This window comes from Nilaparvata lugens, chromosome Y (assembly GCF_014356525.2).
Source record: "Nilaparvata lugens isolate BPH chromosome Y, ASM1435652v1, whole genome shotgun sequence".
Lineage (NCBI taxonomy): Eukaryota > Metazoa > Arthropoda > Insecta > Hemiptera > Delphacidae > Nilaparvata > Nilaparvata lugens.
The window spans coordinates 8,823,122-8,843,799 of NC_052519.1; the positions used below are offsets into that span (position 1 = coordinate 8,823,122).

The following is a 20,678-nucleotide window of genomic DNA, read 5'->3' on the forward strand; positions in this document are numbered from 1 at the left end:
TGTCGATACTAAAAAAGTGCTATACTAAAAAATTTGCCTGTCAAATATTTATCCAATTAGACACTAAGCTGTTCGCCGACTTCTTCCCTACTCCTTCTTCTGCTCCTCCTCTACCAATCTTCACATTCTCTTCCCACTCTACAACTTTCTAAGTTTCTACTCGCAACTTACAGCCAAAGGCCAAACTAGCTATGAAAACGGTACTTTTCTTCCAAGATCGATACATTCTCTCCGTGTCTCTTGCTCAGTTATAAGAATGAAGAAATTATATGTATTCATCAATTTTTTGAAATGTGATATTTATATCGCTCACAGAGAAAAAAAATTTAACACATTGACAATATGACTAGAAAGGCTGCAAATTAAGGCTAATAAACAGACGTTACAACTTCTATGTTCTATGTGAGGTAAAAATAAAGTAAGCCCTCAGGGCTAAAGCTGGTTGTAATCAAATTTCAGGATAGGACAATCCTAAGAGAAGATACCTATAAATGACTACAATTTAGAATACATACTACTGATAGTTTCAGTAGAGGATTATCATCAAGTCTAAAAAAGAAATATGCTCCGTTCGTTTAATAATAATTAACATTTTTGATGATGAGTAATTTTAGGATCTGGAATATAATTGACCGAGCGAAGTGAGGTCTAAGATTCAAGTCGACGGTTTGGCATTTCTCTTAAGTAGCTTAATATTAAGATTTCTGGGAAGAATTTTTGCGCAATTACCGAGAAATAAGGAAAAATTTTTGCGCAAATAACCCTCCCCCTCCCCCTCTGCGCATGCGCAAACTCCCCCTCTCCTCCCCCTCTCCCTCTCCTTCTCCTTCTCCCTCTCCCTCTCCTTCTCCCTCTCCTCTCCCTCTCCCTCTCCCTCCCTCTCCCTCTCCCTCTCCCTCTCCTTCTCCCTCTCCCTCTCCCTCTCCCTCTCCTTATCTTATCTCCCCTCTCCCAGTGAGGACGAGGGGGTTGAAAAGAGAGAGAGTGATATCTCTCTCAGAGAGGGAAAAAAATTTCCCTTTTTGGAGGAAAAATTCCCTCTCTCTATAGTGACAGATTAAAGTGAATCCATCTAATGCTATACTGACAGATTAAAGTGAATGCTAAATGAGGGAAAAAATTCTCTACTATCAAATTAAAGTGAATCCATCTAATGCTATACTGTCAAATTAAAGTGAATGCTAAATGAGGGAAAAATTCTCTACTGTCAAATTAAAGTGAATCTGTTACATCTTTATACTGAGTGAATCTGTTACATCTTTATACTGTAAAATTATAAAGTGATTGCAAATTAATACATCTAATAACTTATACTGTCAAATTAAAGTGAATCCATATTTATTCTGAGTGAATCTGTTACATCTTTATACTGTAAAATTATAAAGTGATTGCAAATTGAATAATTCGGAGGGTACGAGAGAGTGTGATACACCCATCGTTTCTCTGTCTCTTGCATAAGCTTAAAGATTGTGCAAACTACTAGGTGGAAAAAAAAACAGATGGCCCCATGCGTTATCTCCTATTCTCGCTTACTCGCTACTGCTTTTTCCTCTATTACGAAAGCCATGTGAAAGAGAAATCAGTCGTGAGTTCCTTTTTAATCCCGCCTTCCTATACTGCCAGTTGAAGTGAATCCATATTATTCACTTTATATGTCACTTTATATGTGGCTTGCACCCAACTCGAGCCTCCTGGCACGTTGCCGCTTTTCCTCTCAACAACGAAATAAGCTATTTTGAACCATCTCTTATCACTGAAAATCCAATGTTCCCGGTTCACACACCTAGCAATGAGATTTCGCTACAACTCTTCACATTCCTGCAATATCAATTAATTATAATTATTCCACTGTCACCAATCTTTAATACTGCTGGCTTTTCTATGATTGAGATAACTACGATAATAAATACAATTGCTGTAGATTGAAGATTCCTACAGCATTCCCTGTTATGACATTTATGACATGTTCTGTATTTTATTTTACTGAGTAGGCTCAATCCAGAAATTACTTGAACAGAAATAAACGAGTTACGATTTTACTTCTCAACAACCATTAATGATAATGTAGATGACAAGATTTTTTAACAACAGAGTTTTAGCTGGTTCTATCTAGTTTTCAAACCCTGTGTCAACGCTACATAAATTCGTTCAAGAAAATATTATCGTAACTACATTAATGCATCAAACTCTCAAGAGACCGATGCATTTTTTCAACATCGAGTTCAATGCATTACTTTCAAGTATAAATAAAAGTGCCTATAGGCTCCTGACAAGAGACAACGAAAATATTTATCATAACTACATTAATGCATCAAACTCTCAAGAGACCGATGCATTTTTTCAACATCGAGTTCAATGCATTACTTTCAAGTATAAATAAAAGTGCCTATAGGCTCCTGACAAGAGACAACTATCATTTGATAAATTAATATCATTGATGTCACCAAAATTGTGCATCAGAGTTGAAGCAAAATTAGATGAAGTTGCACTGATGTAAAGATGTAGAAAGTACTTGAAGGTGATTGTTAAGAATGAAAAGCAAGTAGATTATTTGAGTAACAAATTAAGACTGGTAGTAATATTATGGAAGCAGATTTAGACAGAACTTTTTTCTATCAAAGGAAAAATGAAAGCTATTGATTATAGTTATATTTGAGTAATTATGCAATATTTTTTTTTTATTTAGTATTTTTTTTTTTTTTTTTTTTTTTTTTTTTTTTTTTTGAAAACCACAGAGACATTCAGGGAACAGCAACTAGCAGAATTTTAAAATACAAATTTGAGAGAGAGAAACTCTCTTCGATCATAGTGACTTGTGATCACAATCCCTTACACTTGGGAGATTTGTCTATCAAGAGGAATAATTTGTCTCAAATGCTATAAGGAACATAGATTCTCTATCAATTGAGTTTCTGTCACAAGCAAGGAAAAACTTTTATGGAATACTGTAATAACACCGCAATGCTGGAAAATTAAGATTACAATATGATGAAAGTAAGATTCAAGCAATCTTTTTGGTACGAATTTTTTGTTGTTAGCATCCTTTGTTAAACAATAAATACGTGTAGAGATTTACAAATTAGAGAGAGAGAAACTCTCTTCGATCATAGTGACTTGTGATCACAATCCCTTACACTTGGGAGATTTGTCTATCAAGAGGAATAATTTGTCTCAAATGCTATAAGGAACATAGATTCTCTATCAATTGAGTTTCTGTCACAAGCAAGGAAAAACTTTTATGGAATACTGTAATAACACCACAATGCTGGAAAATTAAGATTACAATATGATGAAAGTAAGATTCAAGCAATCTTTTTGGTACGAATTTTTTGTTGTTAGCATCCTTTGTTAAACAATAAATACGTGTAGAGATTTACAAATTTGAGAGAGAGAAACTCTCTTCGATCATAGTGACTTGTGATCACAATCCCTTACACTTGGGAGATTTGTCTATCAAGAGGAATAATTTGTCTCAAATGCTATAAGGAACATAGATTCTCTATCAATTGAGTTTCTGTCACAAGCAAGGAAAAACTTTTATGGAATACTGTAATAACACCACAATGCTGGAAAATTAAGATTACAATATGATGAAAGTAAGATTCAAGCAATCTTTTTGGTACGAATTTTTTGTTGTTAGCATCCTTTGTTAAACAATAAATACGTGTAGAGATTTACAAATTTGAGAGAGAGAAACTCTCTTCGATCATAGTGACTTGTGATCACAATCCCTTACACTTGGGAGATTTGTCTATCAAGAGGAATAATTTGTCTCAAATGCTATAAGGAACATAGATTCTCTATCAATTGAGTTTCTGTCACAAGCAAGGAAAAACTTTTATGGAATACTGTAATAACACCGCAATGCTGGAAAATTAAGATTACAATATGATGAAAGTAAGATTCAAGCAATCTTTTTGGTACGAATTTTTTGTTGTTAGCATCCTTTGTTAAACAATAAATACGTGTAGAGATTTGGTTAGTTATGAGTTAGTTCTATGTCTAGTTAGATGTACACTTTCAACATGAATTAGATTACAGTTCTCCAGATAAGTATGAATAGCTTTTTTCATCTCACTACTCTCAACCCACAAAGTTAGAGTGAAAAAACACTATAATTTCATTGGCTTCAGCTGTTGTGCAATATTCTCACTCACAGTGTTGGATAATTTCTTCATTTTGGAGGAAAGTGTGATATTTCATAGTTTCTCAAGAAAGACAGCTTTAACTGTTATTTATTCTTCACTTGTCGTTTTCACTCAGCTAACAAATAATATTAGTTGAATGACATATAACCTATAGGAAAATTTCAATGCAAAACCTGCGGATTACCGAATCTTGAATGATTTTGCTTCTTCCTCTATCAGAAATATTAGGAAAACTATACATTTATGTTGACTCAGTGCATAAATTCAACCTTGAATATGCAAGTATATTATCTGAAAGATTACAGAAACATGATACATAATAAATAGACAGAAAACTTTTCTGTGTAATTACAAATATTACTAGTCTATTACTCACAGCCTTTGCTCCAAAATCCACTCAACTGAACATCTAAAACTGAGTTTTTTTCATCATGATAACATGAGAAGCAGAGTTAGAGTGGAGGATAAGGAGAAGGAGAGTGAGAAGGAGGAGCACACAGCAAATCAAAGGTTAGTTATTTGATGAAACTATTTGATAAATTATACTAATAGATCTGTTCACATTACAAGAGTTGGAAATTACTGATTCAGTTAATAGTTATTACTTGCATATTAACTTGTTGAATCACTGTTTGATTCTGTAATATGAAAGCAAGAAATAATAATACTCACTTTGAGATTCCATGTACTGGTAAAACACAACAAGAAACTCTCTCATATGCAAGTGTAGTGAGAGTCAACCTTGGAAGATATGCTCAAATTATTCTCTCAGTCAGATCTTACTTCAGACAGCTTCAGCATCATGAATCTCTAAGATATAAGAACCCAATTCAACTTATACTGACAGATTAAAGTGAATCAATCCCAGTCTAGTATAGATAAGAAACTCTTTTGTAGATGTGCTAAAACCCTATTACTCTTTAAGTTTCTCGTTCTAGAGTTAGTTGCAAGGATGTTTTCAAATATTCTTTCCAAATTCATGTTAATGCATAACAATATTAGCTACAACTATTGACAACTGCTTTTTTCATATCATATGCACTTCAAAAAAATATTTTCTCAGTCTATATTATGTTAATTCATTTATAATTGTATATAAGTGTAAAAAACCAGTATATATTGTAATCTACACGAATAAAGCATTCTCTCATTAGCTTTATTTATTTATTAGATAGAGCGAACAATACAATAGTTGGAAAAGAAAAAACAGGCTATTGCCCAAAACTTCTTCAATTTCCTGATTTTGTCACAAATCGTTCAAATATTATGTTCACTTCAATTTCAACATCAAATCTTCAATCTGAAACTATGAATCAGAATAAAACAAAGAGTTTCAAATTTAGATAAATTGATAATGAAACTTGCGTTAAAACAAAAACTTCAAATATTCATACTGTTTTTGTTAAGAAGTTTGATGAAACTTCTATAGCAATGATTAAACCTTTCCTTGTCTGTATGACATCTCAAGTAATTGAAGCATTTAATTTGTTACAAAATTTGGTTCTCAAGCACTATCTATCTAGTGACTATCTATCTATGAGCTTGAATTTTTCTTTTTTCATCATGTCAAAGTCCATACCAATCCTATTTGAAATAAGTAAATGTGCTTAAATTTTAAACCATTTTCAGCAAATACTAAATTAAATAAGAGATTTGTATTTCCCCCCAGCACTGGGAGATATAATTAACATTCTTGCATTGTGAGGTAGTAGCTCTCCATTTTTACAAAATGCAGGCTTTTCTTTATTTGTAATTAATTTATCAAAGTTAACAATTGGTAATTGGCTCATGATTACAAACGTACAGAACGTGATCTGATAAGCCACTGAATAGTTAGAACAAAGCCACTGGTATTTAGAACAATGACCGAGGGCATGATGACGCTACATGTATAGAGAGGCGTTTCCCAGAGATTGGAATGCAGGCCAACACTCTCCACCTCCTCTCCTCCTCATCATCAGACAGATTATGGATGTTCAAAAGATTTTCATATTACGAAATGAGAACCAATGTTTGATGATGACAAATAATACTTCTAATATATTTTCAACAAATGTACATCATGATATTTACACTGAATGTTCAATAGATTATTTACAATAAATGTACATGTTATTTACAATTGAGTACAAAAAATTATTTTTCATCTAATAATTGATCTTTACTAGGTTTAGAAAATCCAATCCATTTCACTAACAGTCCTTTTTTATCACGTTTTAATATTTTTTCAATCAAATACACTTGTCTCTCCGTTTCGTTTAATTGCGTTTTTTTAATTTCTTCTGCATAAAACCGGCCACTAATTACTTCACCGTTTAGATCTCTCAGTGAGTAGGTTATAGGTTTGGAAGGAAATATAGAATGAATCACAAAATACTCTGCGCTCCAGTTTATGTTATAAGATTTATCAAAAAATAATCGTTTCTTCGAGATTCGCACGATATCGCCTAGCTTAAATTTTGGTTTTGAATTTTTCAATTTATATCGTCTATTGAATGCAGAATTCAATGACGATAAAACATGTGTACGATCTTTCCTGCGAACATCTTTAGGTTTCATTCTAATTGAACTGTGCACTGTAGCATTATAATTTTGAACCAAACTGTCTAGATTGGTTAACCAGTTTTTTGTTCCATGCTCAGTTAAATATCTATAAATTTTTGCTTTAAGTGTTCTATTAAACCTTTCAACTATGGAGGCTTTCTTATCGGTAAAAACATGGTAATGTTTAATACTATATTTATCTAATAATGCTTTAACTTTTGAATTGAAGAATTCTGTTCCCTGATCTGTTTGGAACAGCTTAATGCCCTTATTTTTAGAAATAATTGGTTGGAGAGCGTTAAATACAGATTGACTTGTCTTGTCTTTTAATGGTACACAATATGCAAATTTTGTAAAACAATTAATAACAACTAAGATATATTTATAACCCTTATTAAAACGTGATAAACTTATCATTTCAATAAGGTCTGCTTGAAGGAGATCTTTTTCACTTATTTATTCCTTAAACCTCTACAAGTATTACAATTAATTTTCACATTCAAAGCTTTTAGTATTTAATAGTTTTATTCTCTCCTCAATTAACGAGTTCATCATAATCTCTGTAAAAAAGTTAAAGTTTGTACAACATCGCTGATTCGCCACACATTTTCATAATTTCAAATGTAAATCTTACACTATCAATGTTTTTATCTGTTAACCTATCATCAATGAAATAATACATTCGAATATTCAACCAACCTAATGAATTACAATAGCAAAATTCAGGAATTTCCTTTAATTCGCGTCTTCGATATCTATCAACTATATTCTTATTTATAATATAACATACGCTTATATGTTCTGACTTCTGTTCTTCACTTTTACCGGGTTTTATAAATGTTAAATATTCCTCAAACGTTAGTCCTTCTTTTCCGAAATTATTCAATTCTAATATTGTTTTGTCAATAAGTTCGAAATAACAACATCTATATTTTTTATCGATTTTATTCGAAAAATAGTTCTTATCAAATGAAATTGAATCCATCTCCAATCTGAAATTAAACAGAATATGCTATCAATCTTGTTCTAAGCCTGTCTCATCTGAAAATCTGAAAAAAAAATTCCAGATAAGTTCATTCAATTGTTCTTTTGTTAAATGTTTATTTTTTTCTGTTATAACCTTCTTAATTTTATCGATAGACTCTTTAAGATGTGCACACACACATGAGCCTGGCATATCGCCATTCCCCCGGAATTTATCATATGATGTACCATATAAATCACAAACTGAAATATGATTATAGTTATCACTATGCCAAACTCCTAATTTTTCATAATCTCTCACAAATGTTAAATATTGTAGATTTGTCCATCCTTTTTCTGCTAACTGGTCCAATAATTGCTGATGCGTCTCCAATAGTTCAGTTAGTTCACAACGATAACTTTGTATTCTCGCCATTTTTTCTAAAGAAACAGAATCATATTTACGTAATTCATTAAAATGCCTATTTATAATATACTGAGCTTATATATTCATCAAATGATTTCTGTTCGAGAGCTCATATCTGAAAACATATTAAACTATAAGTTGGAATGATCAGCGTATATAATCAATTGTAAAATATTTACTTAGTTAGTAATTGACTCTTATCTATCCAAGACGGTTCACTAAAACCGAGACGCTTTACGAGATAACGCTTTCCAACTTTCTTTAATATTCAAGATAAACTTGCATTTCATCTAAAGTTAACTCTGATTTCTTTAATTCTTGTTCATAAAATTTGTCAGCATCCAAATCTTGTTTCAATAATTCTGTATGACCTTATTTCTCAACTATCGTACTATAAAAACCACTGCATTGACCTGCATTCGTTCAGTTCGGTAGTGTCAACGGTGCAATAAACATGGATACTTCTAAGGTGTTTAATGTACCTATGCTCCGTGGTAATAAAATCAAGTCTAGCAATGAGCGGTTTGGTTTGTGGCTTCTATCAGAAAACATGTGCAATGACAACCTTGTGACTGACATTGGAAATATTGATTACACTGCTGGGGAAGAATGTTTGTGCAGGATGACTCAAATCTTGTGACTATTACAGAACCTTTTTGTGACAATATGATGCTTGTGAAGATCTGTGCTTTGGATGATTGTGAGGCAATGGATAAGAGACGTTTTGTTCTAAAAAAGGATATATGTGCTGCATACAACTTATATTTAAGAGGGAAATTCTCTAATATGGTGTCAGCTAAACATGCAGTCAAAGCAAAGCTGGCTTACCTATTGAACAGTGGAAGTGATATGTCTCAAAAGATTCTACAAGTGCTTCCCAATGACAATTACAACGAAGCAAAACAAAAATACCAGGAACCAGTAGGCATACCTTACAAAGTAGAGCTTGCAGATGTGCCAATTGCTACATTGATAGAAGAACTACCGAGATTATTGGAGCAGCTGAGGAAAGAGCACTTCTATCTTCTGGACTTGGACATAACACAGGACTTTGGTGGAATATTCAACAAGAATGGAATGTGTGATTTTCTAACTACAAATCATCATTTTTGTTTCCAAGGAGAATATAAAGAAGACTATAATGTGATAGCAGATAACAATAAAACTGTTGAGATTGATTGTTTGAGTTGGGTTAATAGTAATGCGAGGGTGAAAATTTATAATAAGTTTGTATGTGAAATAACAAGCTCTGGTGTAAATAAGCAGTTAGGTAACCATATTGTAGACTTTATTGAGTGTGCAGATTCAAGATTAGGGAAAACTTTCACCTCTCCTACAGGTAAAATGCATGGTATTACACGTTTGGAAGCTACAATCTGTAACTATAGTTTAACAAATAGAGCCAATAGCAAAACCTTTGACCCTATTCAAGATAGCTTGTCACTCTTGAATGATAGTAGAAATTATTTCCAAAATGCTCCAATTTATTCTGTGTCCTTGGCTAAAATGTGGAGAAAACTGACAGATAATTTGAAAAATAGTTGTTGTTTGATCTATAATGATCTTCTACAGTATGTTTACTGGGGTAATAGCAATACCAGCAAATTGAGTGGAGTACAAGTAAAGCTTCCCACTGACCCACAACATAGAAATAAAATAATATCCTATGTAATCTCTGCATTTAGCTTTAATCTACTACCTATTAATTATGTGGAAATTTTCGAGGATCCATCAAACAAAAATAATATCAGTTTCTCACAAAAGTGTTATATTAAGAGTGGAGAGACTTATTTCTCCAAGTCAACCACAGTTTTCTCTACCATATCCAAAGTTGTTGACCTAGATGAGTTGGGTCTTGTAGCAACAGGTAACTTGATACCACAAGTCTTAAGAAAACGGGCAAACATAACTTGTAAGCTTCCTCCATACCCTGTTAAAGAGATACAACCCTTGTCTCCTATCTCAGTGTTATCAGCCAAGAAGCGTAAGCTAGAACTGTATGAAATTGATCTAAAACGGAGGAAAATTGAGTTTTTTGAAGCCACACAGTCATTTAGGGAACAGCATAAGCAGCTAGAAGAATTTGAGGAAGAAATAGAAAATTTGAGAGAGGAACTTGGACCATATTTCCATTCACATTGGCGAAATTTTGAGCCTAGTGGAGTTTATAATGTGACTGCATTTACTGTGAATAATACTGGGAAATTCCCATATGTAGGTGTACTAGGGGAGAAAGATGGTTTGAAAAACGTTTACTTTGTAAAGGACTGCCATAAAAATGTTTTCATTAATGCATACAAAGCTATCGAAACTCTCAAGAAAGAGGGTTATTTTGTAATCCCTTACACTGACAAAAAAGAAATTATTTGTCTACCAAGGGAAGAGAAAATTTGTGTAATTACAGTCAATGGTATGTCAAGCTATAATGGACATACATTTCCTAGAATAGAATCAGTTAAGTTTCTCCCAGATCTCCCAGATGTTTGGAAAAACTTGGAAGACACTCCCTTCACACAAAAAGAAGTGGAGCTGTATAATAACATCACAATGCTGGAAATTAAAGGGAAAGTAAAAGTAGGACAGTGTAAAAGATTGGAAGAGTTACCACAAGGTATAGAGTTAGTCATTATTGCAATAAAAGAAGTGTACAATAGAAACAATACTCGGTATATCCTACAGTTTGAAAATGTGGAAGCATTGTATGTCTCAAACTATTGGTTAGAGGAAGAATTTGAAAAGCCGAACATAGATTTGAATTATAAAATTAGAATCAAGCTAGATGTTTTTAAATATACACCCAGTAGGAATAAGGAAAGAGTTACTTTCTGTATTTGATTTGGTCATAGATATGCTTTGATGTATGTATAATAATTTTAAAATAAAGAAAATTATTGTGACAATCCTCATGACATTGAGCTCTCACCCCTTCTCCTGATTCCTCTCTCATTTTTTCTTTCCTGCTAAACAAGTGGAGGAGAGAGGAGGAGAACAAAGGACAATTTTTGTCCTCCGAGAAGAGGTTTTGTCCTCGGAGGAGAGGAGGAGGAGAAAAATTTGAGTAAAAATGAACTTACATGTGTTGATTTGACGAAATGAAATAATCGGATATGCTTCTCTCAGCTCCTCACTCGGTTCAGGTATTGTTCCAGCTTAGCTCCTCGGCTATGATTTTCTAGATGCAGGTAAGGTTCCTTCACGAGAGCACAATTGCTTATGAGACCGAGTTGTGAGGTGAGAAAATGCTGTGGAAAAACAATGAAATATTTAATAACTGTAAGCTTAGAACAAGATTGACAAAGAAAGATCAAAATCAAGTATGTGTGCAATATTGTAAATAAATGAAATGCATCAACTTTGCTACTGGTTGGTTAAATATTAAAATGCGTTATCTCATTGATGATAGAAAACACTGTCAAGATAAGATTCATGTTTGAAAAATGAGCTCCTCTTTACTTCCTTGTTGAAGGATCTAACATGGAGAACAATATTGTCCTCGGAGAAGAGGAAAATTTAAGTAAAAATGAACTTACATGTGTTGATTTGACGAAATGAAATAATCGGATATGCTTCTCTCAGCTCCTCGACTCGGTTCAGGTATTGTTCCAGCTTAGCTCCTCGGCTATGATTTTCTCGATGCAGGTAAGTTTCCCTCACGAGAGCACAATTGCTTATGAGACCGAGTTGTGAGGTGAGAAAATGCTGTGGAAAAACAATGAAATATTTAATAACTGTAAGCTTAGAACAAGATTGACAAAGAAAGATCAAAATCAAGTATGTGTGCAATATTGTAAATAAATGAAATGCATCAACTTTGCTACTGGTTGGTTAAATATTAAAATGTGTTATCTCATTGATGATAGAAAACACTGTCAAGATAAGATTCATGTTTGAAAAATGAGCTCCTCTTACTTCCTTGTTGAAGGATCTAACATGGAGAACAATATTGTCCTTGGAGAAGAGGAAAATTTAAGTAAAAATGAACTTACATGTGTTGATTTGACGAAATGAAATAATCGGATATGCTTCTCTCAGCTCCTCGACTCGGTTCAGGTATTGTTCCAGCTTAGCTCCTCAGCTATGATTTTCTCGATGCAGGTAAGTTTCCCTCACGAGAGCACAATTGCTTATGAGACCGAGTTGTGAGGTGAGAAAATGCTGTGGAAAAACAATGAAATATTTAATAACTGTAAGCTTAGAACAAGATTGACAAAGAAAGATCAAAATCAAGTATGTGTGCAATATTGTAAATAAATGAAATGCATCAACTTTGCTACTGGTTGGTTAAATATTAAAATGCGTTATCTCATTGATGATAGAAAACACTGTCAAGATAAGATTCATGTTTGAAAAATGAGCTCCTCTTACTTCCTTGTTGAAGGATCTAACATGGAGAACAATATTGTCCTTGGAGAAGAGGAAAATTTAAGTAAATTTGAACTTACATGTGTTGATTTGACGAAATGAAATAATCGGATATGCTTCTCTCAGCTCCTCGACTCGGTTCAGGTATTGTTCCAGCTTAGCTCCTCGGCTATGATTTTCTCGATGCAGGTAAGGTTCCTTCACGAGAGCACAACTGCTTATGAGACCGAGTTGTGAGGTGAGAAAATGCTGTGGAAAAACAATGAAATATTATTTAATAACTGTAACACTAAATATATATATTATAAATCAATTTAGTGTTATTTCACAAAAAAATGAGAATATAACAAAAATTTTCACTTACAATCAAATGTTATCATCGTGCTAAAGCTCTGGGGAGTATCGCCAGTGTTCGCCAATTGTGATACACGCCTCCTTTGTGTTTCTATCTCACTCGTACAAGCCTGCAACAGACAGAGAAACGACTTGCTATATAATCGCTTTTCTCAGTGGAAAATCATCATTCACGTTAGAGAGCTATTAGTACGCGCTAAAATTCTCGAACAACACCATGGACAAGTCACACCGTGCATCCTCATCCTCCACAACATTCTTATTGCCAGGCAGCCCGCCTCCGAAGAGGGAACTCAACTTCTGGGAGCAGCAGCAGCAGCAGAAGCGCCGCAGCACGGCTACAACATCAGCTGTCGCCTCTGCTGCTGCCGCCACCTCCTCCTCAGCCTCAACCTCAGATCCCTTGAAGGAACAAGGGATCTTCGTCCAAGATGAGGATTCCAGCATCATCATCCCAGACAGCAGCCCTCTGACGCAAGCAACTTGGGCGCCGCGACGAGCAGCTCTAACATCTGTGCCTGCCGCCCCCAAGCAGTCTGTCAAGAGGAGGCTGTTTTTCGACGACGATGAGGAGCCCGACGTCCTCACTCAATCGAAGGTTAGCATACAAAAATATTATTATTGTAATGTACACAAAAGATTTTATAATCTATGAATCTATAATCGATAAAATCTTTTGTGTACATTACTACAAGTCTCTATATGTTTACTCAAATAAATATGAAATTACTGTGAGCAAAGACTGAGCTTGACTTCTAATTGTGCTATCAAAACAATCCGAACACAGATAAATTCTCATGATGGTTGTATTGTTTAAACATGTTTACTAAATATGTTGCATGAAACATTCCTACTGAAACAATTTGAATTGGAGAATTACATACTGATTACATATATATATATATATGAAAAATCAAATCATATGTTGTTTGAGTGTGAAACAAAAATTTGCATGATTAATGAAAGGTGAAATATTTATGTTTTCTGCAATCATTTATGTTGATTGTAATGAAGTGAAAAATTTTTTTCCGATAATTGAGAGTTATGTCAGAGAATTTCCAAGTTATTACTCACATTTTTTGAGTAGTGAATCTGTTGAGCGCAAGATCACTCTCTCATGTCAGAGAATTTGCGAGTTATTAGTCACAGTTTTGAGTAGTGAATCTGTTGAGCGCAAGATCTCTCTCATGTATGATTTTATAACCTGAAACAAATAAGAGTCTAATGAAATATTTTTCAACAGAAACGTGCGGTGGAAGAGGATGAGGAGGACAGCTCCATAATGACGCTGTTACAGCAGGAGGAGGATGAAATTCTCCCCGAGGAGCACTTCCTCACTGTCATCAATAGGTACGCCCCGAAACCCTGGACTCCTCTAAGAGAGTTGATGGAGGGTACTCCTTACCCTATTGAGGACGTGAGGGAGGTCTGCAATCAACATGGACGTCGCGTGGTGCTCAAGATCCGGCTGTCAGGTCAGAGAACAACAGATGTTTACATACCTGAACGTTTCACGCTGATCTTGACCCCCAAAGACATCCAAAATTTTAAAAGTAAATGTAAATCATTGTTACTGTTTGTCAAACATATTAATCAGTACATGACCGACATCAACATTGTCAAAATGCATAAAATTTAAATCATGATAATTATATTACCATTTAACATTTTATGAATTTTATTATTACTTATTTTGTTAATAATCTTGTAACAAATTTTCGGACTTGACATTGCATCGCCTTTCGGCATTATAACCTATATCTTGTAAATCACAATTTTCAAGTATTGTGTTATTTAGTTTTGGCACAAGCCATTACATATATTTTCATTATAATCTATAATTTTCAAGTATTGTGTTTCCTCCACTTCACTCAGCTGAGGTTGTATGAATCTATAATTTACAAGTTTTGTGTTAAGGTGACAATTGCATCGCCTATCAGCATATACATAACCTACTTTGTTAACCGCATAATTTACTTGTTATATATCAATAAAAAATAGTATGTTATTCTATAAAAAGTTTTCACTCACCTATCACACTAGTATACGTGTAGAGAACTCAATCACTCACTCTCCAAGTTGCATTGAGTGATAAGAAATTAAAAATGTGTTTTTATAGCTTGATGTATGACAAGCTGACATCGGCCGATCGCTCACTGTGTCAAGGTCGGCTCAACGCTCTGCCTTCCTTGTTGTGAACTGAGGCCGTTGGCCCTTACACATCTGGTGTGATGCATTTCATTCATTCACGACCTTCACAAGGTCTTGTTGTCAATGAATGCATCGTACACATGGCTGGATTGGTATTCCATTCATTCTTATCAATATTATTTTGTGTTTGACTTTTTCACATCAACTATTTGAAATGAATTTTGAAAATTCATTTCAAATAGATGATCTGAATAGATGAATTCAAAGTATTATTCCAAATTAATAGAAAATTCCATTTTTCTTTTAGATTAAGTTAGTGTAATGATTAATTAATTAACTTTAGTTAATGTTCGAGCATTGAGTTGAAAGGTAATGAAAATATTGAATGTTGAGAACACTCTTTGTGCATGTTGATATTCTTCGCGTGTCAGAGGTGTGTTCCGTTAAATCATTATGAAAACATTCTATTGGAGGAAGTTCTTTCCAATGTACTTTCTTTCCCCAACTTCTTTTCCATGTCTGTACTTTCTACCAAATTACACACCAATACTTCCAAGGATTCAGACATAAACTTGTAGGAATCTAAAAATTTAATTTTGCCTACCGAAAGTGTCAAAAATCTCTCTGACGTATTCGCGATGCAGGAAATTTCTTTTTTACATTTACTGAGCGATTTCAGAATAAAATGCGAATCAAAACCGGAGAAATTATGAAAATAACATGATATGTACTCCGGAGTACGTGCTGTTAAATTGAGAAGTTCAGTAATTTGTTGATAGAGTGCATCACTGCAGGTTATATAAGGTGTGTACTGCGCCAAATGTAAGCCATTATCAGTTTTACCTTTGAACAGGAATCATGTCCTATTCTTTGTGTTCTGATATTTTGGACAAGCCACAAACTCGCTCTATTGGTATCCAGTGTGATCTTGATTCTGATATTTTGGACAAAGCTCAAACTCAGTCGTCGGTACTTTACGATATTGAATCAACAAGTTTCTATTATGAACCAAGGAGGAGTAGTACACCAATCCAGAAGTCGGGAGAGGAGGTGGAGGAGCAGAAACGTGAGGAGGAACAGAAACGTGAAGAGGAACAGAAAGGAGTGCAAAAGCAGACACCTACGAAAATTGCTACGGTTGATCTTCACTGGTTTAAACAAACTTGTAATCAAATTATTGTGAAAGAACTTGCTATCGTTGACGAGTGCAATAATTATGCTGTATTCCATTTCAAATCACCATTTGCAAAGATGGAATTGAGCGCAAAATTGTATAACGATGTAACATGGCTGGAACGTAACTATCATAAAATAAAATGGGAAGATGGAGATTTAGAATACAGTGACTCATTAATACGTGATTACCTTGCAGGTTATGAGAAAATTTTCACAAAAGGAACTGAGAAAGCAAAGTTTTTGAGAAGATTGCATTCTAACGTACAATGCATACCGGAGGACTTTCTCAAGCCTGATTTCAGCTTTTTCACCACTTCGTGGTGTTATGATGCATGTAAGATACATAAATATAGACCCGATGGAAGGTGTGCGTTGTACAGTGCCCAACATTATAATTCTTTGCTGTTTAAAAATATGTATCAAACAAATAATTTCTTGTGTGAAAACAATCGAATGCAAAGTATGAAATTGGCCCCGATGTATACGAATGCGCAGAAAAGAAACTTTGCACGTTATGGATTCTTCTACAACGGAAAGGAATTACAGTGTGTTTATTGCTTGCATGCACTGAGATTGCATAAAGCTCGTACATGTTGTCTGTCTACAATTAGATACGCCCCCCTCAGAGACAACTGTGTTACAGCTAAGTGCACATTCCTACCTTATCAATTTTATTGTTCATAACTTAATCGAGGTCATGCAGTGTTTTAGCTTTGCAAAATTCAAAAAATTAACTCGCCTCTGGATGAACTTTGGAAATGCTTGTATGACATTGCAGATAAAAAATGTAAAAGATCAACTTAGATCATTGGGCTCTCTCTGTTAAGACATCAATAGAGCTGATACCCCAAGTGATATAGGTCTGAGGATATCTATAGCCATTTTTGGAATGCTTGTTCATACTAAATTTACTATAGATATTCTCGGAGAACACACTTACCAAAAAAGTAACGCCCGCAGGTTTGTACAGCACATAGAAAATTTCAATATAAATTTGTGAAATTATTCTTAACTGTCGGGTGGAAAGCAAACCAATTATTTGCAATTTTACAGTATAAAGATGTAACAGATTCACTTTAATCTGACAGTATAAGTTATTAGATGGATTCACTTTAATCTGATAGTAGAAAGGGAAATTATTTTTTCCTCAGGGAAATTATTTTCTCCCTCACATTTTCCAATTTTATCTGATATTTTGGACAAGCCACAAACTCGCTCTATTGGTATCCAGTGTGATCTTGATTCTGATATTTTGGACAAAGCTCAAACTCAGTCGTCGGTACTTTACGATATTGAATCAACAAGTTTCTATTATGAACCAAGGAGGAGTAGTACACCAATCCAGAAGTCGGGAGAGGAGGTGGAGGAGCAGAAACGTGAGGAGGAACAGAAACGTGAAGAGGAACAGAAAGGAGTGCAAAAGCAGACACCTACGAAAATTGCTACGGTTGATCTTCACTGGTTTAAACAAACTTGTAATCAAATTATTGTGAAAGAACTTGCTATTGTTGACGAGTGCAATAATTATGCTGTATTCCATTTCAAATCACCATTTGCAAAGATGGAATTGAGCGCAAAACTGTATAACGATGTAACATGGCTGGAACGTAACTATCATAAAATAAAATGGGAAGATGGAGATTTAGAATACAGTGACTCATTAATACGTGATTACCTTGCAGGTTATGAGAAAATTTTCACAAAAGGAACTGAGAAAGCAAAGTTTTTGAGAAGATTGCATTCTAACGTACAATGCATACCGGAGGACTTTCTCAAGCCTGATTTCAGCTTTTTCACCACTTCGTGGTGTTATGATGCATGTAAGATACATAAATATAGACCCGATGGAAGGTGTGCGTTGTACAGTGCCCAACATTATAATTCTTTGCTGTTTAAAAATATGTATCAAACAAATAATTTCTTGTGTGAAAACAATCGAATGCAAAGTATGAAATTGGCACCGATGTATAAGAATGCGCAGAAAAGAAACTTTGCACGTTATGGATTCTTCTACAACGGAAAGGAATTACAGTGTGTTTATTGCTTGCATGCACTGAGATTGCATAAAGCTCGTACATGTTGTCTGTCTACAATTAGATACGCCGCCCTCAGAGACAACTGTGTTACAGCTAAGTGCACATTCCTACCTTATCAATTTTATTGTTCATAACTTAATCGAGGTCATGCAGTGTTTTAGCTTTGCAAAATTCAAAAAATTAACTCGCCTCTGGATGAACTTTGGAAATGCTTGTATGACATTGCAGATAAAAAATGTAAAAGATCAACTTAGATCATTGACCTCTCTCTGTTAAGACATCAATAGAGCTGATATCCCAAGTGATATAGGTCTGAGGATATCTATAGCCATTTTTGGAATGCTTGTTCATACTAAATTTACTATAGATATTCTCGGAGAAACACTTAAAAAATAACGCCTGCGGTTTGTACAGCACATAGAAAATTTCAATATAAATTTGTGAAATTTTTCTTAACTGTCGGGTGGAAAGCAAACCGGATTCACTTTATAATTTTACAGTATAAAGATGTAACAGATTCACTCAGTATAAATATGGATTCACTTTAATTTGACAGTAGAGAATTTTTTCCCTCATCTAGCATTCACTTTAATTTGACAGTATAGCATTAGATGGATTCACTTTAATTTGACAGTAGAGAATTTTTCCCTCAAAGGGAAATTATACAGATTCACTCAGTATAAAGATGTAACAGATTCACTTTAATTTGAGAGTATAGCATTAGATGTAGAAATATGGATTCACTTTAATTTGACAGTAGAAAGGGAAATTAATTTTTCCAACAGGGAAATTATTTTTTCCCTTTTTCCCTCGAAAAAGGGAAATTATTTTTTCCCTCACTGAGAGAGAGATATATATCTCTCTTCCTCCCCCTCGTCCTCACTGGGAGAGGGGAGATAAGATAAGGAGAGGGAGAGGGAGAAGGAGAGGGAGAAGGAGAGGGTGAGGGAGAGGGAGAAGGAGAGGGAGAGGGGGAGGAGAGGGGGAGTTTGCGCATGCGCAGAGGGGGAGGGGGATTTGCGCAAAAATTTTTCCTTATTTCTCGGTAATTGCACAAAAATTCTTCCCAGAAATCTTAATATTAAGCTACTCTCTTAATGTTTAAATGTTTATATGTTGCGCATTTACGGCGAAATGGGAAGATGGAGATTTAGAATACAGTGACTCATTAATACGTGATTACCTTGCAGGTTATGAGAAAATTTTCACAAAAGGAACTGAGAAAGCAAAGTTTTTGAGAAGATTGCATTCTAACGTACAATGCATACCGGAGGACTTTCTCAAGCCTGATTTCAGCTTTTTCACCACTTCGTGGTGTTATGATGCATGTAAGATACATAAATATAGACCCGATGGAAGGTGTGCGTTGTACAGTGCCCAACATTATAATTCTTTGCTGTTTAAAAATATGTATCAAACAAATAATTTCTTGTGTGAAAACAATCGAATGCAAAGTATGAAATTGGCACCGATGTATAAGAATGCGCAGAAAAGAAACTTTGCACGTTATGGATTCTTCTACAACGGAAAGGAATTACAGTGTGTTTATTGCTTGCATGCACTGAGATTGCATAAAGCTCGTACATGTTGTCTGTCTACAATTAGATACGCCGCCCTCAGAGACAACTGTGTTACAGCTAAGTGCACATTCCTACCTTATCAATTTTATTGTTCATAACTTAATCGAGGTCATGCAGTGTTTTAGCTTTGCAAAATTCAAAAAATTAACTCGCCTCTGGATGAACTTTGGAAATGCTTGTATGACATTGCAGATAAAAAATGTAAAAGATCAACTTAGATCATTGACCTCTCTCTGTTAAGACATCAATAGAGCTGATATCCCAAGTGATATAGGTCTGAGGATATCTATAGCCATTTTTGGAATGCTTGTTCATACTAAATTTACTATAGATATTCTCGGAGAAACACTTAAAAAATAACGCCTGCGGTTTGTACAGCACATAGAAAATTTCAATATAAATTTGTGAAATTTTTCTTAACTGTCGGGTGGAAAGCAAACCGGATTCACTTTATAATTTGACAGTATAAAGATGTAACAGATTCACTCAGTATAAATATGGATTCACTTTAATTTGACAGTAGAGAATTTTTTCCCTCATTTAGCATTCACTTTAATTTGACAGTATAGCATTAGATGGATTCACTTTAATTTGACAGTAGAGAATTTTTTCCCTCAAAGGGAAATTATACAGATTCACTCAGTATAAAGATGTAACAGATTCACTTTAATTTGAGAGTATAGCATTAGATGTAGAAATATGGATTCACTTTAATTTGAGAGTATAGCATTAGATGTAGAAATATGGATTCACTTTAATTTGACAGTAGAAAGGGAAATTAATTTTTCCAACAGGGAAATTATTTTTTCCCTTTTTCCCTCGAAAAAGGGAAATTATTTTTTCCCTCACTGAGAGAGAGATATATATCTCTCTTCCTCCCCCTCGTCCTCACTGGGAGAGGGGAGATAAGATAAGGAGAGGGAGAGGGAGAAGGAGA

At 34.4% G+C, this 20,678-nt stretch overlaps 2 protein-coding genes across 2 annotated transcripts in view; both read left to right on the forward strand.

The window, feature by feature from the left end:
* The window catches only part of LOC120355142 (calcium-binding and coiled-coil domain-containing protein 2-like), a 4,002-nt gene extending 1,243 nt beyond the window's left edge, over positions 1 to 2,759 (forward strand). The window contains exon 3 of the mRNA XM_039443462.1: positions 2,736 to 2,759. Within this exon, the coding sequence (XP_039299396.1) occupies positions 2,736 to 2,759 (24 nt within the window). The remainder of the gene's footprint in view (positions 1 to 2,735) is intronic.
* Positions 2,760 to 13,015: 10,256 nt separating this feature from the next.
* On the forward strand, positions 13,016 to 14,513 carry LOC120355143. The gene is made up of 2 exons (XM_039443463.1): positions 13,016 to 13,396; positions 14,042 to 14,513. Exons 1-2 carry the CDS (start codon positions 13,016 to 13,018, stop codon positions 14,435 to 14,437), a joined length of 777 nt encoding a protein of 258 aa, XP_039299397.1. The 3' UTR covers positions 14,438 to 14,513.
* The last annotated feature ends 6,165 nt before the right edge of the window (positions 14,514 to 20,678 follow it).